This window comes from Sus scrofa, chromosome 9 (genome assembly GCF_000003025.6).
Source record: "Sus scrofa isolate TJ Tabasco breed Duroc chromosome 9, Sscrofa11.1, whole genome shotgun sequence".
Lineage (NCBI taxonomy): Eukaryota > Metazoa > Chordata > Mammalia > Artiodactyla > Suidae > Sus > Sus scrofa.
The window spans coordinates 106,139,262-106,162,214 of NC_010451.4; the positions used below are offsets into that span (position 1 = coordinate 106,139,262).

At 37.0% G+C, this 22,953-nt stretch overlaps 1 protein-coding gene across 2 annotated transcripts in view; it reads right to left on the reverse strand.

Annotated features, from left to right (window-relative positions):
* The window catches only part of NAMPT (nicotinamide phosphoribosyltransferase), a 42,231-nt gene extending 19,366 nt beyond the window's left edge, over nucleotides 1–22,865 (reverse strand). Inside the window, exons 1-8 of one of the 2 annotated variants that reach the window (XM_021102257.1) lie at nucleotides 22,524–22,865; nucleotides 19,958–20,064; nucleotides 14,598–14,648; nucleotides 13,782–13,938; nucleotides 11,967–12,070; nucleotides 9,804–9,932; nucleotides 4,122–4,280; nucleotides 3,468–3,604 (exon numbers count right to left, since the gene is read on the reverse strand). In XM_021102257.1, coding sequence (XP_020957916.1) covers nucleotides 3,468–3,604; nucleotides 4,122–4,280; nucleotides 9,804–9,932; nucleotides 11,967–12,070; nucleotides 13,782–13,938; nucleotides 14,598–14,615 — 704 coding nt within the window. In that variant the 5' untranslated portion in view covers nucleotides 14,616–14,648; nucleotides 19,958–20,064; nucleotides 22,524–22,865. 2 annotated transcript variants of the gene reach the window in all.

Consider the following 22,953-nt stretch of genomic DNA (forward strand, 5'->3'; position numbering starts at 1 on the left):
GCTATGGTCTCCTTTATAAGGGAGAGAATTAAGCTCAAAGAATATCAACACCAGAGAGACCTGCCATATAAGAACAGACTCTTAAGAGTCAGAGGTCATTGTTTACGCAGTTATTTTTTACTAGCATTGTATCAATACAGTCATCTAACTGCTATTTGTGTGTTATCACGTCTAGCAAACTTGATGGCTCATTTTTAATCTTTATCTTACTTGCTTTTCCCTTTGACATGTGAACTTTCCTTAAGTTTTCTTTCCCATGACTTCAATGACATCTCCCATGTTTTGACTTTGCACCCGACTTCTACAGTCCTGTTCAGTCTCCCTGAGATGCTGAGCTTCCCTTCTTCAACACGACCTGAGCACTTTCTCTCTCTAAATACCTCCCTATGTGAAAAACACTCAAAACTTTTAAAAAATACCCTTAGAGTGGGAGTTTCCAAAATCTTACTTTAAGCCTAGATTGTGTTTTTTTCCCCTGGACTCCAATATCATTCTGTTAAGGAGGAAAACGAGTATCTTCATCTCATCGTCCCACATATACTTCTCAAAGCATATAAATCTCATCATAACACCTATTTTCTAGTATCGTATTTGGTAAATGGAGATCATAAATACTTGATGAATTCTACTTATGCTACTGTTCCAATTTCCAGCATTAAATCTAGTTTGATACCTTTCCAAAGTTTGAGGGAGAAATAACTACATTATTTCTAAGTCTAGATTCATATAGTCTTTAAGAAATATTTGAAACAATAATGGCAATGTTCTAAATTTTAGAGTTTTTTTATTTTAAAGTTATTTTAGATGTTTATTTTTCCTCAATGACCTTCTGGTGTTGGAGATGTAAAATTTTGGCTCCTCCTTTTGTTGAACATAGATGGAGGAACTGTAAAACTGAGAGATAAATGACTTGCCCAAGGCCACCTAGTATGTGAGCTGTAAGGTCCCTAAAATTTCCCAACTCTCAGTCTAGAGCTCTTTTCACTATACTATGGTATTGTTTACAAGACTTGTCTATTTAAGAATATTTGACATATTAAGGAGTCAAATTCGCAAATGTGGTAAACGCTTCGAGACTATAAAGATAAAAGAGATTTTCAACCTGTTTTAACATGGAAGCCCTGGAGTTCCCGTTGTGGCACAGTGGAAATGAGTCCGACTAGGAACCATGAGGTTGCGGGTTCGATCCTTGGCCTTGCTCAGTGGGATAAGGGTCCGGCATTGCCATAAGTTGTGGTGTAGGTCGCAGACTCAGCTCGGATCTGGTGCGGCTGTGGCTGTGGGGTAGGCTGGCAACTACAGCTCTGATCAGACCCCTAGCTTGGGAACCTCCCATACAGCATGGGTGCAGCCCTAAAATGACAAAAAAAAAAACAAAAAAAAAACCCAAAAAACAAAAATCATGGAAGCCCTATAGAAGGTATTATTTTTATTCTAAGATTATACTGTCATACTCAAGAATCTAATATATAGATACGTTTTTAAAGGGTGTACATACATCTAAGGCTAAAATAAAAACAGCGCAAACCCTAAAATCTTGACCTGTTAATGTCACTATTATTTTTCCAGTTTACTAGTCTTAAAACATACATGAAAGTATTCAACAAGGCCCTACTAATAAAGCTAATAAATGTTAGCTGAATCTACCCTTTATGGAGTCCCAATTCAGATCATCAAGTTTAAGAAATTTCATCTTCCAAGCCGTTGCTCATGTTTATCCCGTTCTTTCCATTTATTTAGCCACTTGGTTCTGAAACTTGTCATTTTTTAAAACTACAACAGCTTCCTATAAATCCTCCCAACTTCTCATTTCTTTCCTCTTCAATTCATAAGATAACCCGCTATCAAAATAATTTTTCTACAATACTTCTCTGATGACATCGCTTCTTTGCTCAAAAACTTCAATGCCCACTCCCATTTGAAGAAAACGGAATTAGAATAACCTATTGCGATGTGTGAATAGTTAACATTCAATGTCAAAATAAATTCAAGAGCCTTTACTAACTGGGCTTCCCAGACCACCCTATGTTCCCTACAAAATCTCCCTAAAAATCCATTTCAGCCCTTATTCCCTAAACACATCCACACTTGCCTCGTCCATCTTTGCTCTTTCAGGACAATATTTAACCCACGGTAGGCATGCAATAAATATTTACTCACAGAATGAATAACCCACTAATGTGTGCCATTAAATTTTACTAATCCTTCAAGAAGTCAAGATTTACATGCCATCTCTTTAAAACCTTTCTTTATCCTACCAATAGACTATGATCCCACTTTTCCTTCCCTTCACCACTAGAGCATTCTAACTGTACCTCTTTAAAACTACTTAACAAAGCAGGATGTTGCTAGTGTACTATTTTGATTCGGAATATATATAGGATTCTTTTTATCATTCTATCCCTTATAGTACCCAGTAGATTGCCTGGGATCAAAGCTCAGCTTCATTCTAAACTCACTACTGGTTTTATCACCCTGCAATATTCAAGTACGAGTAGAATTTAATAAACCTCCCCAAACTAATTACATTATTTTTGTTTTAAGAACCAGAATTAAGGTTTGGCATACTTTTTTTTACCTTTTATTTTTGTTACCTTAATTATTTTATTACTCAAATGAATTTACCACATCTGTAGTTGTATAATGATCATCACAATCCAATTTCACAGGATTTCCATCCCACAGCCCAAGCACATCCCTCCACCCCCCAAACTGTCTCCTCCAGAGACCGTAAGTTTTTCAATGTCTGTGAGTCAGCATCTGTTCTGCAAAGAAGTTCAGTCTGTCCATTTTTCAGATTCCACATGACAGTGAAAGCATTTGATGTTGGTGTCTCATTGTATGGCTGACTTCACTTAGCATGATAGTTTCTAGGTCCATCCATGTTGCTACGAAGGTTTGGCATACATTTTAAAAACTACTAAATTCTGATAAAATTACTCTAGGACCTAAGTAGTTGTAGCCTAGATTATACCTGTCTTCTAGTTTAACTTGAGATGGCTTAGGAAAATCAGATAAGAAATCAAAAGAAGAATCTGAACACTCCCTTTTATCAAAAGGGCTAACTTGCTCATCTACAATTGAGGGTATTGGGTTCAGAAGATAATTTCCAGGGTAAAGATTAGTGAAGTTGTGTAGAAGAGCAGGGAAAGAGAAAACAGTGGCCAGATTTTACAGTGTTTTTAGGCTTAATTTAATGAATACAACCTTTCTGCATTTGGCAATCCTTAAAATAAACCTACAGAGCAATGGAAGATTTGGAAAAAAGCTCCTAATTGTTTCTATTAGGACAGTTAAAAGTTCTCTACCTCCTTGATATCAATCTTTATGTTCCTTAAATTCATGAAATTTACTGTAGTACCTGGCTCTGTAGTTAAACATCACTGAACTACAAATATAAGAATGAAAAATCTCAGATATAGAAAAAAACAATGTTAGATAATGAGAGGATGAAAACAGAATTTTACCTGTGTTCTGCTGCTGGCACTGAATAGCCTGGAACAGGATCTTTCGTCCCATAGTATTTTTTAATTAAAGCAATTCCTGCTACTGTATCTGTACCTTTGAAGTTAACCAAATGAGCAGATGCCCCTATGCCAGCAGTCTGGAAAATAAATCATAAACCAAATTCCAAAAATGAAAAAGACAGACCCATACTTGAGGTATAGAGCATAACTCCCAAAAGAATTATCTGATAATCAGAGAAAACAAAGATCCCGTTTTTCCTAAATATTTAGGGATTCAATTTTACCTCTTAAAGAGAACTATTTAACAGTGAGGCACCATCACTTGGCATCACCCTCTTTGCTTACTCTGCCGTGTGCTTCTCAGTAGCATTATCTGACGTCTGTTACATTTATCTTATCTCTCTGTCCATCCATCCAATATATAAAAATGTATGAAGGAGAGAGATGTTTACTGAAGGCTACATTTCATATATCATTTAACAGAGGCTGATACATTTAAGATCTTTAATTTGTATCTTTGACTGAATCTCTGAAACTTCAAAATGTGGCCTACTTAGAACCAAGGTTATTCCCAATGACTTCCCAAAAGACTTACAGTGACAATCTAAGCAATCATCCACATTTTATTAATTAAAGTTCACTTCAGTTTCTTACCTCTTGGGAAGAGACTCCTCTGTAGCCAAAATCATGTAACTTGTATTCCAGACCATCTAAGTTACCAGATGTTTCTAACAAATATTTGGCCAATATTTTCTTCTGCTCTCTAGAATTTGTGGCCACTGTGATTGGATACCAGGACTGAACAAGAATAGTCTGCAATAAGAAAATTAACCACAAACATTAATACATTAACAACTGGGTTCTTTGTGAGGAAAGTCCTAGCTTTCTCTGGAAGTATGTCCTGGGCTTCCATTCTACTAGGAACATTTCAACTGTACAGCAGGATGCCTGCCACATGAACTCCAGATACAGTGTCGAGCTCATCTCTTAAATCCGCAACACAAAGGATGAGCATACCAGACCCATAACAGTAGAGAAGGCCAAATCACCTGTTTTCTATCCAAAGCTCCAAAGCAGATAATATTTAGAAAGACTACCTAGGATGAAGGACCAACATGTTTATTTTCAATCTATCATGGGCCAATAGTTTTATAAAATATACTCACACTTGGATGTTGGGGCAATTAACCATTAAAGTTCTTAAATGCTTATTCTTGATTTCTGTATTTAATGTGGACCTGCATCAAAGAGAGTTCATGGACCAACACTGGTCCATGGACTACACCATGAGTAATATACATCTAAAGAAGTTATTTGTTGACTCCTCTAGGCAGTACTAAATTTAATTTCTCCTTGGATCGAATATGACAACTGGTAGGTTATATACTTGAGATATTTTTGCTTAGCACTAGACAATTCTATTCATTGAGTTATGCTCTATGTCCTTCGCTCTTATTAAAAGTTATTGTTAAGAGAGGCATGAGACATTTCTGCATGTGCTATAAACCTGTGATGTCACTGTCTATTTCATAACTCAGTTCCCATTACCTAAGTTCCTGAATGAGGAGATGAAAGAATTGCTAGGTTCCTGCTTTCTGATAAGAACTGTCCCTTGGTTTCCCTTTTTCCTTGGCTGCCAGGAAACTCCAAAGAAAGTCTTATGCTTAATCTAGCAACTATATTAATTATTATGGCTTAGGATTCCACTTCTCCATTCTAGGATCACAATTTTCCATATTTACTTTGCAAACCAGATAGTCTGCTATCACAAGCACTTCAAATTTTAGAAAAAAGCTGCTACGATAACAAAAATGTCTGAGCTCACTCAAAAAGCTATTCCCCTCCTCCCTTCCTCTCTTTCTTTCTTGGCCACATCTACAGCATGTGCAAATTCCTGGACCAAGGACCTCGGCCACAGCAGTGACAATGCTGAATCCTTAACCACTAGGCCATCAGGAAACTCCAGCCATTTACTTTTTTAATTAAATTTCACAAAACAAGGGTTTACTGAATAACAGCTAAGTGGTCGATAAAGTAAAAACAAAAAGATTATTTAACCTTAGACTTCCCAATTCAGTTATCCAAAAAGAAAGAAAACTGCAGCATTGACTCTTGATTGATTAACTATAGCTCCAAATTCTTGCAGCTCCTTCCATCAAGAGATGGAATCTATCTCTTCATCCCTTGACTCTGGACTGTCCTTATGATTTGCTTTTGACCAAAAGAATGTGACAGAAACCATATTTATGACTCCCAAGCTTCTGTTTCAAGAGGTTTTACAGTTTCTACTCTTGTTTTCTTAGAACCTCGAGACTGCTGTGGTATAAAGAAGCCTGTTGTGAAAATAGGCCCAGCAGTCCCAGTTACCCAAGGTGAGGCCTAACTTGGGAGTGAGGCCATTTTAGACTCTCTTAGCCAAGCTGAACCCTTAGCTGAACGCAGACACATAAATCTAAGCATGACCAGCAGAGAACCATCCAGTCAACCACAGAAACATGAAAAATAACAGTTGTTTTATTTTGGGGTAGGTTGTTATATAACAATAGAAAAACTGATGCCACTCCTAACTTGAACTCTATGACCAACTGCCTCTAATCTCTAACCATTCTTCTTTTGAAATTATTCTATGGAATTGCAATGATTCCATTGCCAATGACCAATGCTTATCCTACTTCTAATCTTTAGCTTCTCTGATTTACTCTTCATACAGCAAATGGTTATCCTTCTAAAGCAGTTTTATTCAGGTTGTATCATTCTTTAAAATCCTTTAATGGCTCGCTGTCTTCCACAGGGGAAGAAGGCCAATTCATATTGAAATTTGAGGCCTTCTGCAATCTTGCCTTGTTTACCATCTAAAGCTTTACTCACCATGATATTTTAGCTTTTATGCTGCAGTTCCCTTGGGCTACTTACTATTCTAAGAAAGACTCGTTCTTCCTGTCCCTTACTAAAAGCTTATTTTTCACTTCATGATTTTTTAGACAGAATTCCCCATTTCTGCTACCATTTCAGCATTCTTACTTATAGCAGTGGTTAGTTAAGAATAAACTGCTCCTCCTCCAAAAGCCTTTATATAAGACATATTCTACTCGGATTTCTGGGTACATGACTACTACTCAATCAGTACCCATTTGTTGAATTTATTTCAATCAATTCTCCTATTTTAAGTTTAACTTAGATATTATCTAGGAGTATGAGAAAGATAGAAAACATAATGTGAAAAACTCTACTTGAGTTATAAAGGTAGAAGATTGACCTTACCCCTCGAAAAATGCCAGGGAAGGAGAGAAATAACTATGAGACACAGTGATCCTTCACATCACCATTTCCTTTCCATAGTCCAACAAAATCAGCTTAAATTATACTCTTAATAAAATCACTCCCCTTTAAAAAAGATCACTGTAGATGTAAGCAAGGGAAAAAAAGGCAAGTTAGTTTGGGTTAATCCAAGGTCTAATAAAGTAGGCCTTGTTGGAAACTTCCAAAACAGCAATTTGCCCACACAAATCAAGATAAAATTTTTAGCTAAAAGCCAAGCCTTTAAAGTAAATGAACCTACAAATTTCATTTAAGAAGTGTTCATTATAATGTTACTGCGCAGGGTAAGGAATTTTAAAGATGGTGTGGTAGAGTAGAAAGGAGACCAGACCTACTCTGTTAACTAGTCCGTTTACCTCTCAGGCTCAATTTCCTCATCTGTGAAATGAGGGCATTTGATCAATGTAATAGTTATCAAAGTCATCTTTTCTTTTCAATAGCCAAAAAAGTTATGTTTTATGGTTGGAAAAGACAGTTAAGTTTAGCCCAATGTGCTCATTCCTCTGTCCCTCCTAAGTCTAAGGCACATTTGCAGAAGCCTTAGGCTGTCTTAAACATGTTTTGAAATCTGATTTGAGCACTAAGGTTTCTTCTAGCACCAATATTGAAACTGATAAGCAACAATTTTAGTGTGTTTCGAAATTCAGTATATGGCGAATAACAAAGAATATTATTAATGATGTTGCACATACACTGGGAGAGGGAATCAGAAGAACTATAACTTAGTACTATTATTTAAAATGTTTTACATCATATTTCCTGAAGAAAGTCTTCAAATTTTTTAAGGAACAAGTCTGGTGGATAGATAAGAGGAAGATGAACCTCCTCTAGCTCCGCACAAAACCCATGAAAGAGGCAAAGAATGACTCTGAGGAAGCATATTTAGAGTAAATCCAATTTTTTATAAAATATAGGATCTATCAGACAGGGACTGTTTCAAAACTTGTATTCTTGTGCTTTAGATAAAAATACCTACCCAGAACTTAACACTATTTAAAATAAAATATATGATAAGTTAAACTCAGTAAGCAAATGAAAACAGGGAACTTCTGTTTCTTCAACATCTGTCTCAGATTTTGTGTTTAATAACTTTTTAATTAAAATATTTTTTATATTTGCTGACAAAGTATGGCTAGGAAATTCACACGTAGCTTTTTTCACTTGATGGCTTTTTAGTGAAATACAACAAAACAATGATTATAAAAACAGGTTTCTTACAAAAAAACTTTAAGGCTAGTGTCTTTCACTTTCTGGAGAGGATAAAGAAAAACACGTGAAAAACAAGGTGGACTTGGAACTAGTTCCCTGTGCCCATAAATATCTGCTTTATGAAAGTTCAATTCAACACAAGGGAAGAGTACTCAATGACTAAATCCTCAATCAGAACCCCCCCCCAAAAAAACTGGAAAAGTTATTCACAGATGATAATTTTCACAGTAAGATTTATCTTTTTGGGGTCTTTTAGTATGGAAGGTAAAAGATACACTAGGTAATGTGGCTAAGAACTCCTCTAATCTTTCTAGGGCCGCACCCATGGCAAATGGAAGTTCCCAGGCTAGGGGACAAACCAGAGCTGCAGCTGCCGACCTAGGCCACAGCCATAGCAACATGGCATCCGAGCGGCCTACACCATAGCTCATGGCAACGCCAGATCCTTGACCCACTGAGTGAGGTCAGGGATCAAACCCATATCCTCATGGATCTAGTGGCATTCATAACCCAGTGAGCCACAATGGGAACTCCCATCTTCTAGTCTTTTTTATAATGCAATTCCCTCAAAATATCTGCTAATAAAACAGTATGACAATTGTTTAACAATAAGATATGTTTTCTTTTACTCTGAGTTCACAGTTGATTCAAAGTTTTAAGACACAGTAGTAAACTATTTTAAATCTTTATTTTACTTAATTATTCAATTTTCAGAGCCTGTTAGGCTTATTATTATTAGTTAATGGTTAATCAAGAGTCTAAAAAAAGAAAGATTTAAATTTCCTATTGACCTAACAAAAATGTATTTCAAACGTATTTCTGACCCTTAGCTTTTCTAAACATTTTCCAGTCTTTATAAATGAACCTCAAATGTATTATTTTATAATATAAGAAATCAGTTTAGCCAATATGCTAAGATAAAGAGTACTCAGCAGTAAGTAAACACCTCTCAGATAGGGGGGTGACATTTCTATTGTCCCTTCCTAGGATATTTCCTCTTACAGATAAAAATTTAAGCTATTTATAAGCTAATTAGATTATTAATATCAAAACTATGAGGCTGTGAAAACATAAGATTGCTTAAGTATAGATACAAGCAAAACAAACAAAAGCCTTGCAATATACACTCAGAGTCTATGTATACTGCAAGGTAGCCTCCTTTGGGGCTTAGAAATTAAAACTATCAGTGAATCTTGAATTTAGATGTGAAATACCAGGTGGTAGGGTCTAGGCCCTAAACTGATTAGAAAGAAAATGATAATTTAAAATTTGGACAAAATTCCTTTAGTATAACTGAAACAATATCCATAAAATGTCTTAGTTACTAAAAATATACCTGTGCTATTTTATAATATTTCTCCATGACAGTATATGTTTAGGATTGCAACAAATAAGATGGAGGCCAATCAAGCTTTAGCAGTAATAATTTGTAACAATTTTATTTTAATTTTTTTATTTTTTGGCTGTGTGGCACGTCGAAGTTCCCTGGCCAGGGGATTGAACCCACACCACAGCAGCGACATCATCCACTGCAGTGATGCCAGATCCTTAACCCACTGTACCATAAGAGAACTCCAACAATTTGATTTTAAAATCTTTTAGATATTACTGGAAGGAAATTTAACAATTATTTAGTCCAACTATCATTTTAGAGGTGAGGAAACTGAGGCCTGGAAAGGTTATTAAATTGTAGGAGATTACATACTTTATTAGCAGGAATTTTTAAACTAGAATCCCAGTTGAAGGGTTTTTACATCTACAATCAATGTTAAATAAGAATGAAAAGCAAAACAAAACAAAACAATTCACCTCAATCCAATTTGTAAGCCAGTAACACTCTGGATCTGTGTTTTCCACTGTGAAGAGAACATTTCCTCTGGGAATGACAGAGCCCTCAGGAACAGCTTTTACCTCTATTGGAAGATGCCCATCGTATTTCTGGTAAGAAACAATAATGAAATTATTCATTTAACAGATAGTATGCATTACCTGTTTAAATAAGATTCTTTACATTTTATAGAAGCTAAACTTACTGCCATAAAAATTACAACTGGAGATATTATATTGCTAGTAAACTGGTCAGAACATCCTTATCCTCTGAAATAAAATTAGCTAAAATGATTAACCATTTAGTACTAGTGTCAATTTTTAAATTTCTGCTGTCAAAGTACTTCTGCTAAGAACATTTATCAAAGATACAGATAATTTTAAACTGATGAAAACAAAAAAATAGTTTTCCTATTCTTTCAAAAAAAAAAGATATACTCCAGCATATTTCAAGAGCACTATCTTTCTTCTGAGTAGGTCATTTTAATAAGAGAAAGGGCTAAAGGCTGAAAGATAAAATAAGGGAGCAAAATAAAATGAACCAATGGAAAAAAGAGAACTCCCTACCAGTAGAAGACTCTTAAACAGTGCTTTCTCTTTACGCTGGCAGTAGACCCAACACCATTTTGGTAGTAGACAGACCATTGCTAAGGACACTTTCTAGAGCTTTGGCAACCAATATCTAAGTGCAATAATTCTCTTCAAAATGAGGTTGAAGATACAATGGCTACATGTTATGTTACTAGATCTTTAATTATGTCTCCCTTCTTTAAAAGTTAAAAGCTTTGGCTAACTTTTTTGGCTAGGAAGGTAGTAGGTTGTTTCAGAAATCCTAGTAGTTTATGTGATTTGGGACAAGGTAACTAGATAAAAGAAAACTCATGATAGATCAGAAAGAATAATGCCTTAAAATCCTAGCTTGGATGCAAAAGCAGGTAGGAGACAAGGTAAGTGATTCAGAATCTCGAGGCCTCAGCCTCTATGCTTGTAAAAGGGGGTTACACAAGATTTTCTCTAGAGAATCTACGAATCCCTAAGATTCCCTGAATATAAAATAAAAAGATTTACCACCCTGACCACAGAGAATTATATTAATAAGCACAACACCTAACTTGCCTAAAATTATTTTCCTTACAACAAACCAAATGAGTTAAGTGCAGGAGTTAGCCAACAGATCTTACTGACCTTACTTAAGATACAAGAGAACTAGCAGATATGCTGACCCAACTTCTTCAAAGACCCATCATTACCAAATAGTAAAATTCAATATTATGATATAAACATGAAAATTGAAGTATTTCTAATTACTTTGTGTTTGATAGTTTACAATGAAAAAGACATGCATTTTTAAGATATAAATTAATTAACACTTAACATGGTAAGATGCCAGGAGATCCCATTCCCAACCTATTTTTATAAAGGAACCCATTAGGGGACATTCAACTCTTATAACTCAATTTCCATGTCTTTAGAGGTCCAAAGGTTTAAGTAATGAATCCAAACATGTTAGATAGGAATATTATAGTACAAAAAAGAATGAAAGTTAATTTTATAGATCTGCACCAAATCATTCTAACTATTCAGTAAGAGAAATTTCCTAGAATTATTGTGTAGTGATAGACTCATAACATCCATTTCCTTAGACAATGTACAATCAAGAAAAGACTTAAATTTTCAGAGTGCCAAATAACCATGCCCTCTCTTAATTATATTTTCAAAGAAAGGATTAAATCTCCTTTCTGAAAAATGCTAGTTATTAAAATTATAATACATTACAACAAATTACTTTGACTTGCTATAGATTCTAGATACTCACGATTTGTCACCAGACAGAAGAGTTGTAATTATAGTTGGCCCCTGAACAAGAGTTTAGGGGTGCCCACCCTCCACACAGTCAAAAATTCACATATAGTCGGCCCTCTATAACTACAGTTCCACATCTGCAGACTCGACGCACCAGATTGTGTTGCACTGTAGTACTTACTATTGAAAAAACTCCACGGTTAAGTGGACCGTGCAGTTCAAACCTGTGATGTTCAAGGATCAACTGTATAGTCTAATCTTCTATTCAAATTCCACAGCAAGAAATTTTGAACTAAAAGCAAAACCAAAATACATAGATCAAAACATGAAACAATTTTTTACCTCAAGAATGTAGTTCCATCCCTTTTCATTAAAGACATCATCTTGGAAATGCTCTTTGTACACCTCTTTGGCTTCTTGGATCTTCTCTTTGGTCACTACTTTACCTAAAAGGATAAACATCTCCTGTTTACATTTCTAAAGGCATGATGTGAGTTGCTGAGTTGTCATAGGATTAACGTCTCCAGCTATTTCACCCATTCTATGGATTAAAAAACAAGAACTGAGAGGTTAAATGATTCACCCGAGAGTCAACAGCACAGCCATAAAAGGAATTTGCACTTCCTAGCTAATAAACGTCAATTTATTTGAAAAGCAGATTTACAGTAGAAGAAATTATTTCACAATTACTACTTTTTTAAAATCACCGTAATAAATTAAATTCTAGAGATTTAAAAAAAAACTCTATTATTAATTTATACAGTCTTCAGATTTAAGAGTAAGCCTGACAGGTGAACCTGCTCACTTTATTCATAAAGGAAATCTCTGGGGTTGATAATCCAATTATTTTTGAAATTCTTTTGCCCCCCAAATACACTTTTAGTTGATTTATTTGTAAAATGAGGTAATAGTAGAGTGCCTACTTACAAAGTGGTTGTAAGGACTAAGTTAAGACATATGAACTAAAGCATTTAAAATAATGCTGGCCTACAATAGACAATTAATATATTTTAGCTATAATCAATAATAAATTAACATTTTATAAAGTTTTTTTAGCTATCGAAAACTGAAGTGTGACATCAGTCTTTGGTAACTTTATATAAGATCACTAGCAAACTCATTTAAAATATCTTGGCTAATCTTGTTGCAAAAAGTACTTTTGATATCCATGTGTGTTTTCAATAATATAACACATCTGAACTGTCTGATCTTAAAACTGCCAAGGTCATAGAAGGTGATTATGTGCATAAAATTCAACTTAATCAGGATTCAATTCTGAGATTACTTTTCGCTGAAAAGGTTAGAGACGGAATTTTCCAAAATGTGTAACAACTTTGGAAACTTTTTCCCTCAAAATACCATCACAAAATAGATTAGAAAGATTAGATTTTCAAAGAAGCACAGAAATTATTTGGGGTTTTTTTCCCCTGCTTTAAAATGCATTTGAGACTAAGTCCACTGTTACCAAGTTGTTTTGAAAAACAGGTCTTGAAGGTAAAACTGAAAATCAGAAACATTCTAATTATAATTTAAAGCATAATTCTTTTATTATTATTATTTTTTTTGGCTTTGTCTTTTTAGGGCTGCACCAGCACCATATGGAGGTTCCCAGGCTAGGGGTCCAATCGGAGCTGTAGCTGCCAGCCTACACCACAGCCACAGCAATGTGGGATCTGGGCCGTGTCTGTGACCTACACCACAGCTCATGGCAACGCCAGATCCTTAACCCACTGAATGAGGCCAGGAATCAAAACAGTGTCCTCATGGATACTAGTCGGGTTAGTTAAACCACTGAGCCACGACAAAATGAGTTCCTAGGTCAGTAACAAATTGTTTATTTTGAACTAATGACTAAAGTCCATTAACAAACCAGATTAGCGTCAGAAATTATTTACTTTTCTAAATTCATTCCCAAACTTCTCAGTTTCAGAAAAATCTTCCTCATATCTGACCACCAAACACATATATCAAATTATAAGATTTAATGCTTTCAAATTAAAAATTTCTAAAAATTCCAAAGAACGTCTAGTTAAAGTAATTAAATGACAAAATTAGACTATTCAAAAGGTTACTTCGAATAGAATATAACAATATAGGAGAAAAACTATTAAGAGGTATATAGAATCAGCATTTTAAATGTATTAGGAAAAATAATACCTTTTAAGTACTTATTAAGAATGTACTGCAACCCATAAAATACTGTTTCCTCATATTTCACTTTCCTTATTTTGGAGTTTTCTGTCTTCTTTTCACGGCATTCAAAGTAGGAATAAACTTTGCTTGTGTTGGGTGGGTACTGTTTATAATGAGTAACCTATATGAAAGAGAAATACATGAGTTAGAAAACACCAGAAGAATGGAATATAAATTACAACAAAAAGAGCTTGAAATTATTTAGAACCAGAGAAACTATATTTATTTCTACTGATCAGCTTCTTTTCTTGGCTATAAAGAATAAAAAGCAAGTATCATACTTATTAAGATGGTTTTAATAGTTCAGTGTCTTAAATTCAAATCTGCAGGAGAGTATTAAATTTTACAAATAGACTGAACTTAAGAAAATACAAGGTCTCTAAGCAGGACACTTGGGGAAAAAATACAAAAAAAAGGTGTCTCATGTACTCTTGGGGAACAGTCTTCACTGGGAAAGAGAGAAGCAGCTGCCTGGAGGGGATAAACATGCTATAAAAGAATGAATGGAAAGCAGAATTTGGTACTTTTACTATCTAAATGTGGAACATTGACAAGTCAATAATCAATGACTTTCCACGACTGAAAGAGGTACTGAAAATGATCCCTTCTAGTCTTCATGGTGACACTGCAAAAGCCTAGATGGAAGCAAAAGCAGGATTGGGGGGAAAAATCCTGTTTTGTAATCTTTCTTTCTCTCAAATTAGCTCTGAATTGGGAAACAAATGCCTATACAATGCAACATTAAATCCTTGTGTATTTAAAAATATGAAGAGGTTTTACCACCAAGTTCTTTTCCATGAATTTGGTTAAGAGCCACTATCGAAAATTTGTCTGTTTTTGTTTTAAGGAAAAAAAATGTGAGTGTTTTCATAATTTGAATTTTATTATATTTAATAAGGTTAAAACATTTTACTAATAAAACATAACTGAAGAATAGTGTTTTTATTTTCCCATTTGAAAGAATAAGAATAATGATGCCTTAAAGCTTAAGGATAACGTGGTGGGTCAGGGTAATGATGGAATAAATCTTTACAGACCAAGTTTCATGAATGACCACTATGAACATAAACCATTATTCCTGTACAGCTCTGATCTCAAGTTTAGGACAACTAATGTTTTCCTTGTTTGGCTGGACAATCTCAATCCTAGTAAAACCCGGCTTTAACCTAAAGAATCTTTGTGGCTAGTACAAAATTTTTTAAATGAACACAGGAAAAAAAGTCACAAATGGTTTAAAATATGTTTCTTTTCCAATAGAATCAACCTGCAACTCTATAAAAATAGCACCCTGATTCTGCTCATAGGTAATCTTGGAGGTGAACCTTTACGTTAATATGTGGTCTGACTGCCTAAGTCAGGTAAGAGAGTTCGAACTTTCTGTTTTGCTCAGGTACAACAAATATCTACTATATTACAAGGTATAGGAAGGCCTTATCAAAACCTAGAAGTAGGAGTTCCTGCTGTAACACAGCAGGTTAAGGATCTGGCACTGTCTCTACAGCAGCCTGGGTTGCTGCTGAGGCACGGGTTTATCCCCAGCTCAGCACAGTGGATTAAGGATCTAGCATTGTCACAGCTATGGAATAGGTTACCATAGGTTATGGTATAGCACCTTAGATTCTAACCCTGGAGTAGGAACTTCCATATGCTACAGGGGTAGTAAAAACACAAAACCAGAAAACAATCTAGAAGTATGTCAGTTTTTTAAAGTTAGAACCCAGAGACTCATACCACTGTAAGTTTAAGATTTAACAAGTAGCTAAGTTACAGAATCCAGAGCAATTAAATCTACTAGCCAATTCACTAAAATCTATACATGACCTAAACATATATATGAATGTTACTATAGTAACAAATGGCTACTACTTCAACTATTCTTAAATAGTTAAAACTGATTAGAAAAAGATATCTCCACCTGAAAATGTACCCAAGATGCACATAAAAACAAAAATGTCCAGTTTATAATCTAAATAACTCCAACTCCCTTAGTGGGAATGAGCAGTGAGGTGGAAGAAGAGTCAACTATAATGAGGTAAAATTTGAATAAAGGAAATCCGATTCATGACTGTGACTCTTCAATGGTCTGACCTTCTTTATTTCAGTTACTTAAAGGTGCATCTTTATAAATTTACGTTTTCTATATCAGATTCAAAAGTGTTAGAAAGCAAATGAATTATTTTCACCTTCTGAGTAGACCAAGCAGTCAAAAGCAGAATGGAAATGTCCCTGAGCTTTTTTAACTCCATTTTGGTCTAAAAGTATACTAAAAGTTCAGTTCCTGTTCTGGATGATAATTATACAGGTCTATAATTTTAAAGCTTTATTCAGCTGTGTTCCTTCATTACTGGGACTTAAGGCCTTTGCATAAATATTCACTATGCCTCTGAAAAACTATTTAAAATACAAGATTGTCTAGGGTTAATTAGAAATGAAGTATGACTTCTAAAATCTTCTTTGTGGAGAAACTTAAGATAACTTTTAGAATTAAGCTAAAGAATCTCAGTCATCTAAGGCAAACCCTCCGGCAATTAACTATGAAACATAATTTACTATGAACCAACTACTAACACCCAATATATTTATAGAGGAAAAAAATAATATATTCAAACCTATTTATATTGGCATATACACAATGTTTTAATGGGAAAAAGTTTTTAAACAAAGTAAATATTATTCTAAGAATATAGCCAATATATTTTCTAGTTTTGCAAGGTTCACTGTCATCTTCATCTTACTTTCTGCTAGTCACTCTGAACCCTTGGAACTTTCATCAGAAAATTAGATGATATAACAGAAATTTAAATCAATAAATTGCTATAAATAGTTCATTCATTCACAAATATATACTCTGTATCTACTGTGTATCAGGTACTGTTTCAGATGCTGATGATGAGTAAGTAAAATTGACTGACATGGTCCCTATTCTCACAAGGCCAGTCAAGGGCTAAGAGGTCAAAGAGAAACAACTAATACATAAACAAAATAATTTCAGAGCCTGATGGATGCTATGAAAAATTGAAAAAAAAAAAAAAAAAAAGATGGACTAAAGGGGCCTGGGAGACTACTTTACATGGAAGGTCAGGAAGGCTCCTCTGAGATAGTGACATGTGGACAAGATCTAAATAATAAAGAGACAGGAAACAATCTTGACTTCAGGGATAGAACAGAATGAAGACCACTGTGGTAGGTGCTGAGAGAATGAGGAGGGGAAGGAGGTACATGGTAAGGTCACACAGATGTACGGACAAGATTTTGTAAGGCCCACAGGCTGCTGAGGCGCCTGAATTTTACATCAAGCGCAATGGGAAGCCATCCGTATGCTTTAAGCTGGAGTATGATCTGATTTATATTTGACAAGGTTCAGCCTGGTAGAGGTGGAGAATGGATTACAGGGTGACCAGAGTGGACACAGAAGCATCAGTTAAGAGGCTATATTGCCCAAGACTAGGTTAAGTGAGAGACTGGCTCAGTATCTTTGGAGAAGTAGGGTGACAGAGTGATGAGGGGGGATAAAAAGAAGAAGGAGTTAAGGATGTCTCCTGGATTTTTAGCTTAAGCAACTGGATGAATAACAGTGCTCTTTACTGAGATGGGGAAAGCCACAGAAGGACTGGGTAATGAAATCAAGAGCTTAGTTTTAAACACGCTAAACGAATACTAACAAAAAGTTTCATAATGGTCGAAATTAAAGTGAACTACAAAAAGGGAGCTCTTAAATCACATTAATTATTTTACCTCATTGCTTTGACTTCCATTACTAGAGAAAATGATCGTACAATTTAAAGTTATTTATAAGATGAAAATAAAATCACAAGTTTCTCATAATATCCTCAGCAAACATTACCCCAAAAATGTTTCCTAAACTGCATAGCCTTCCTGCAGCTAACAAAGCACTGCCAGTACATAAACATATGTGTGGTAAAGAAGAGAGGCACCCAGGAAAATGGAGCTCTTCTAATAAAACTTAACTTCACAGTTAGTTATGTGATTGATTTACTTCATGAAAAAGATAAGCTTCTAAAACCTGCAATCCCAAGGTTAAATACCTTTGTATGACAATTAAAGAGAAGTATGAGAAATATTTAAATTGCACAGAATATTTCTGTGAGAGCAAAGTATAATTCTCCCCTGAGCTGTGCTAGATTTCCTATAAGGTTAATGTGATGTCTTCCCAAGAGCCTTTCTCCCGCTATAGGATCAATGAACAAAGGCAACTACTACTCAACTGTTTTTGCAGTTATAATCGTGAAGAAACCACCTGAAGCTAGTATTTTAACAACATCACATGTATATAAGAGAACATGGAGTAACTGACCCAAGGTCACAAACTAAGCTATGTCATCTATGTAATATCTAAGGGCACTAGTAAGAGGCACTTATACTGGCTAGGACTCTGCCTCTTCAAAGGTAATGTGCTAGAAATAGCAAAAATCACAACTGATTCTTTCTTCTTTTCAATCTATTCAAGATTGCTCAAGCCCTGAACTTCTGTTGCCACAGAAAATAATTCATTGCTATTTGGCTTTTTTTTTTTTTCTTTTCGGCTGTGCCTGTGGCATGAAAAAGTTCCAGAGCTGGAGATGGAACCTGCAGCACAGCAGTGACCTAAGCCATAGCAGTGACAATGCTGGGTCCTTAAGCTGCTGAGCCACAAGGGAACTCCACTATTTGGCTTTTGAAGCAATAATAACTTCAAAATACAATTTCAGGATTTTTGGATTATATTATCCTGAGGAAGGGGAGAAATTTCAAAACCAGCCATAATTATGCTTGCCTCTTCCCTTAAACCTTTTGGTACAGAGTTCTTGGCAACTTGTATGTTTTTTCTGCCACACCTTTAAGAGAGATTTCATCAACTGACAAAAAGTACACCAGCTTCTAATATTTTTGTTTTGCAAGATACACTACATTTCTTACTGACTAAAACAATCTTCCTATGAGATATATTCATGATTCAGATTTTGTTTCTGTTGCGTGAGGTCTCGTATAATTTGTAACATAAAAGTTACTGGAAAAACTGCATCCTAAGAATACACAGGTACTTTCAGACATACAAAATGCAGCAGGACCACAATTCTCACAAGGCTCAGGCTGCCATGGGAGCAGCTGTGATGATACTTGAGTATGTGTTCAGAAGTGGTGAAAGAGAAGCTACTATGAAAAATAGGAACAGCTCAGAGGAAGACACTGGGCAGCTAAAATCCCCAGCAGGACTAACTTGCCCATAAGATGATTTTCATCTATCTCTAAATCTTTTCCTCCAAAGAACCCAAACTTAAGATTCGTTATTCTGCCACTAATGAGGAAGCAAACTCTTTTTTTTTAAAAAGGTGCCTTGGGTGCTTCATCACTGTAAATTATAGTCTTTTTTAACTTCTGAACTCAACTTTTACCCATCCTAGACTGTAAAGGACATCTTTCGTCTTTTATAATACTGAATAGGTTTCCGACATTTATTAAATTAATGGATTAAAATGTGCTGAGGTCCAGATAACCAGTTTACAAATGACCTTTTGAGAAGCAACCCACACTGGACAGCACATTTCAACTAACATGTGACGTGGTTAAAACTGTAAATTGCTTATGGATTACTTTCATGCACTATATATATTATTTTTCCCACAAGGACCAAATTGGCATCTTCTATTTTAATCTACTAACAGGTAAAATGTTAAGAAATGTTGAAAACTATTCTCTGCTGTAGTTTATCTACATAGAAAGGGAAAGAACAATGGAACTGAATGAATCTTTTAATGATCCACAGTTATTTGGAAACTAATTGATGGTTATCCCAGAGAGAAGTGAAAAAAATGCCCTGTTTCCTTTACCAAGTGTTCTAAATGCTTTTTATGCACTGCAATGGTTAAGGCCAGCCTAAATGCACCACCTTTCTCTAGCTGGCTTAGCACAATGTAAATAAAACCCAGTAGATAATTTTGCTTTAAATCATTCTGAAAATATAAATGATTACCTCTTAGGATTGTATCTGTTTTTAAAATTTGTATTAAGAACCCAGGATGAAAACAGAACAACTACATTTACCTATTTTCTAGTTCATCAAAATGCATAATAAAGTATGAAATTACAGAAATGAATATATATTTTGGTTCAAATTGTCCTAAACCTTCTGGAAAGGATACAGGTGAAAACGAAATCCCAACATGTAGTCATGTGCTTGGACACTATTCCACCTATTTGCAAAACACCATTCTTGGTGCCTAGACAGCCAATGATCCTTTCTTCAGTTCTAGAAAAAAGAAATCAACAATATTCTGCTCTCTTCCAGGTACATATCTAAAGCTACTGGCTCCCTATTTTAATTGGCCAATAGTTTATAAGTACTGATAAGGACATATATGTAACATTCTCATGTAATGTACAAATAAAAGTAATTTCACTCCTTCTAGACTCAAGATTACCATTTCTGTCCCTTCTTCATCTAAGAAGATAAAAAGGCAAAAATGATAAATAGGCTATAAGGACCACTAAAAATGTAAGGAAAATGAAACGTAAAGACTAAATTGTGAGCATGAAATACACAATCTATCTTACTGTACTGCTCTAAGCCACTGGTATAAGACATATCAACCTGAACAAATCCTCCTGAGGAAATTTGGGGAGGGGGTTATGAAATTTCTTATTAAGGTAAAAATGTCCTAAAAAGGTTCTGAAGTAGAAAGGGGACAAACACACCAATGTGAACTGAAAATGGACAGGAATAAACTTTATTAAAAAGATGTAAATTCTGGAGTTCCCGTCATGGTGCAGCAGAAATGAATCTGACTAGGAACCATGAGGCTGTGGGTTGCATCCCTGGCCTCACTCAGCGGGTTAAGGATCTGGCATTGTGTGAGCTGTGGTGTAGGTCACCGACGCGGTTCGGATGTGATATTGCTGTGGCTGTGGTGTAGGTTAGCAGCTGTAGCTTGACTGGACCCCTAGCCTGGGAACCTCCATACGCCATGGATGAGGCCCTAAAAAGAAAAAAAAAGAAGAAAAAAAAGAAAATTCTAATAGTGCAGGTAAGTATGCCTTGCTAGCAGAATAGAAAACTTCACGCTAGAGGGACTACAAACTAAAAAAGCTTGCACTCTGCTTTGTTTTTAAAAGTTGGACCAACCAATCTCAGTTTACATTTCCCGTTTTCAGCAAAATCATAAGTTACTACATTAAAAAATTTGAAAATGATTTTAAAGATTTAGTTAATGAGGTCCTGGAAAACTATGAATGAGACCATTCTAAAAATACTCAAAATACTATGAATGAACTAAGTGACAAAAAGAGCATAAGTAAACCTCTATGATCTCCTGGCAATTGTGTAGAATTCCACTTCAAAAGTCCATTTAAAAGACCACTTGTTAAAGAAACTTGGTTCTAATCCATCTAAATTATCACAAGTAGAATATTAAATCAGCTGGAAAGAAAACAATATAAAACTTAAGTAAAATGGGATTCTCCAAAATACTTTATTGGAATTAAAAAAAAAAAAACCCAAAAACCCAAAGCAACAAAATCACAAAACCCCAAACTAAAAACGTCATGCTTTAATCACTATATTCTGAACTCTCGTGCTGTTCACAGTAAAAACTAAAATTTATTTTACGAAAGTGGGGTTTCCAAGCTGACAGCTCATCTTTTAGGTGTCCTGACTAACAAAATTTCTCAGCAAAGTATAGTCCAGTTTACTTCATATAATTTGGATACTAGGGGAAAAACCATTTGCCGGATTTGTCTCTAATCACTCTTCCCTTTTTACTAATGTACATGAGCTTCAAATAAAACGAGGTAGCTATACGTGCAAGGGTCCAATAGGTTTAGTAACACAAGGTTGTGCCGCTTTTCCCTCAACAAGTTCTCTAGGGTTAACTACAGTTCATTTAACTACTTGTGTTTCACTTTCTTTTTCACAGAAATCCTGCAGTGGTCCTAATGGGATAATGGCAGATTGGCTTTCGCAACAGGGGATATACGAAGCATGAGTGATTACCAGCAGCAAAGAAGTTTGAAACGGAGCCCAGAGGAGTGGGAAGGGGGAATCCATCAGGGTGACCAGAGACTGATAGCTAAGTGTCCTCTGCGCCCGAGCCACAGGCAGAGGAACGTGGCTGGCTGCTCCCGCACCCCTGAAGAACCTGGCCCACCCCTTCCTTGGAAAGGGACGTACCTTCCCACTTAGGGGGTGGGCTCACACGACACACCTCAGCGGGGGAAACCCCACTTCTCAAACCTCGTTCCCGGTCTCTACGGCAGAACCCTAGGGGCCGTTACCTAACTGACCCGGCTCCTCCAGCGAGCCCTCGCCCAGGCCGGCCCTGCCCTCCCCGGCCCGGGGCCAAAAGGCCGCGCTCCTGGGGAAGGCGTGCGCTCAGCCGGTGACGCCCCAGCCTGCCCGCCGCCCGCAAACCCGCACGAGCCCCCGGCGGCGGGCGCGCGGCACCGGCCCGGGCCAGCCTCAGCCCCTAGCCGCGCACCTCCGACCACGCACCCCCAGGCCCCGCCTCCTGCCGTCCATCCCTCCATCCCTCCTCCCTCCACCTCCTCGCCACTGCGGCGCCAGCCTCACCTGCCCGGTCCCGCCGCCACCGCCGTCCGCGCCTTCCCTTGGGGCCGCCTCGCGCCAAGACCCCAGCCCCGACACCCCGCCCCGCGCTCGTCCCCGACGCGCCCTCTCTTCCTCCGTCACCTGCCCCCGCCTCGAGCCTCTACCTTGTACGAGTCGGTGGCCAGGAGGATGTTGAATTCGGCTTCTGCCGCAGCATTCATCTCGGGCCGGAGTGTGGGGGCCACGCGCCGCGGGCTGCCCGGCGCGGCTGCGAGGAAGGAGAAAAATGGGCTTCACCGCGCTCCGTTGCTTAAGTCACCGCTCGGTCGGAGGGGGAGGGGGAGTGGAGGGGAAAACGGAGCGGGGAGGAGGGGCCAGAGGAGGGCGGGCCTGGGAGCCGTGACGCGGTGAGGGTGGCGGCAGTGTCGGAGCGGCGGCGGAGGCGGTAGCGCACTCACACTCAGGGGACTCCGGCGATCTCCTCACCCCGGTTCCCCGCCCCCGCCCCATCGCCCCGGCGGGGACGCTAGGGGCGGGGCGCGGCCGCGCGTGCGCAGCGTGCAGGGGGCGGGGCTGGGCGGGGAGGACGTGAGG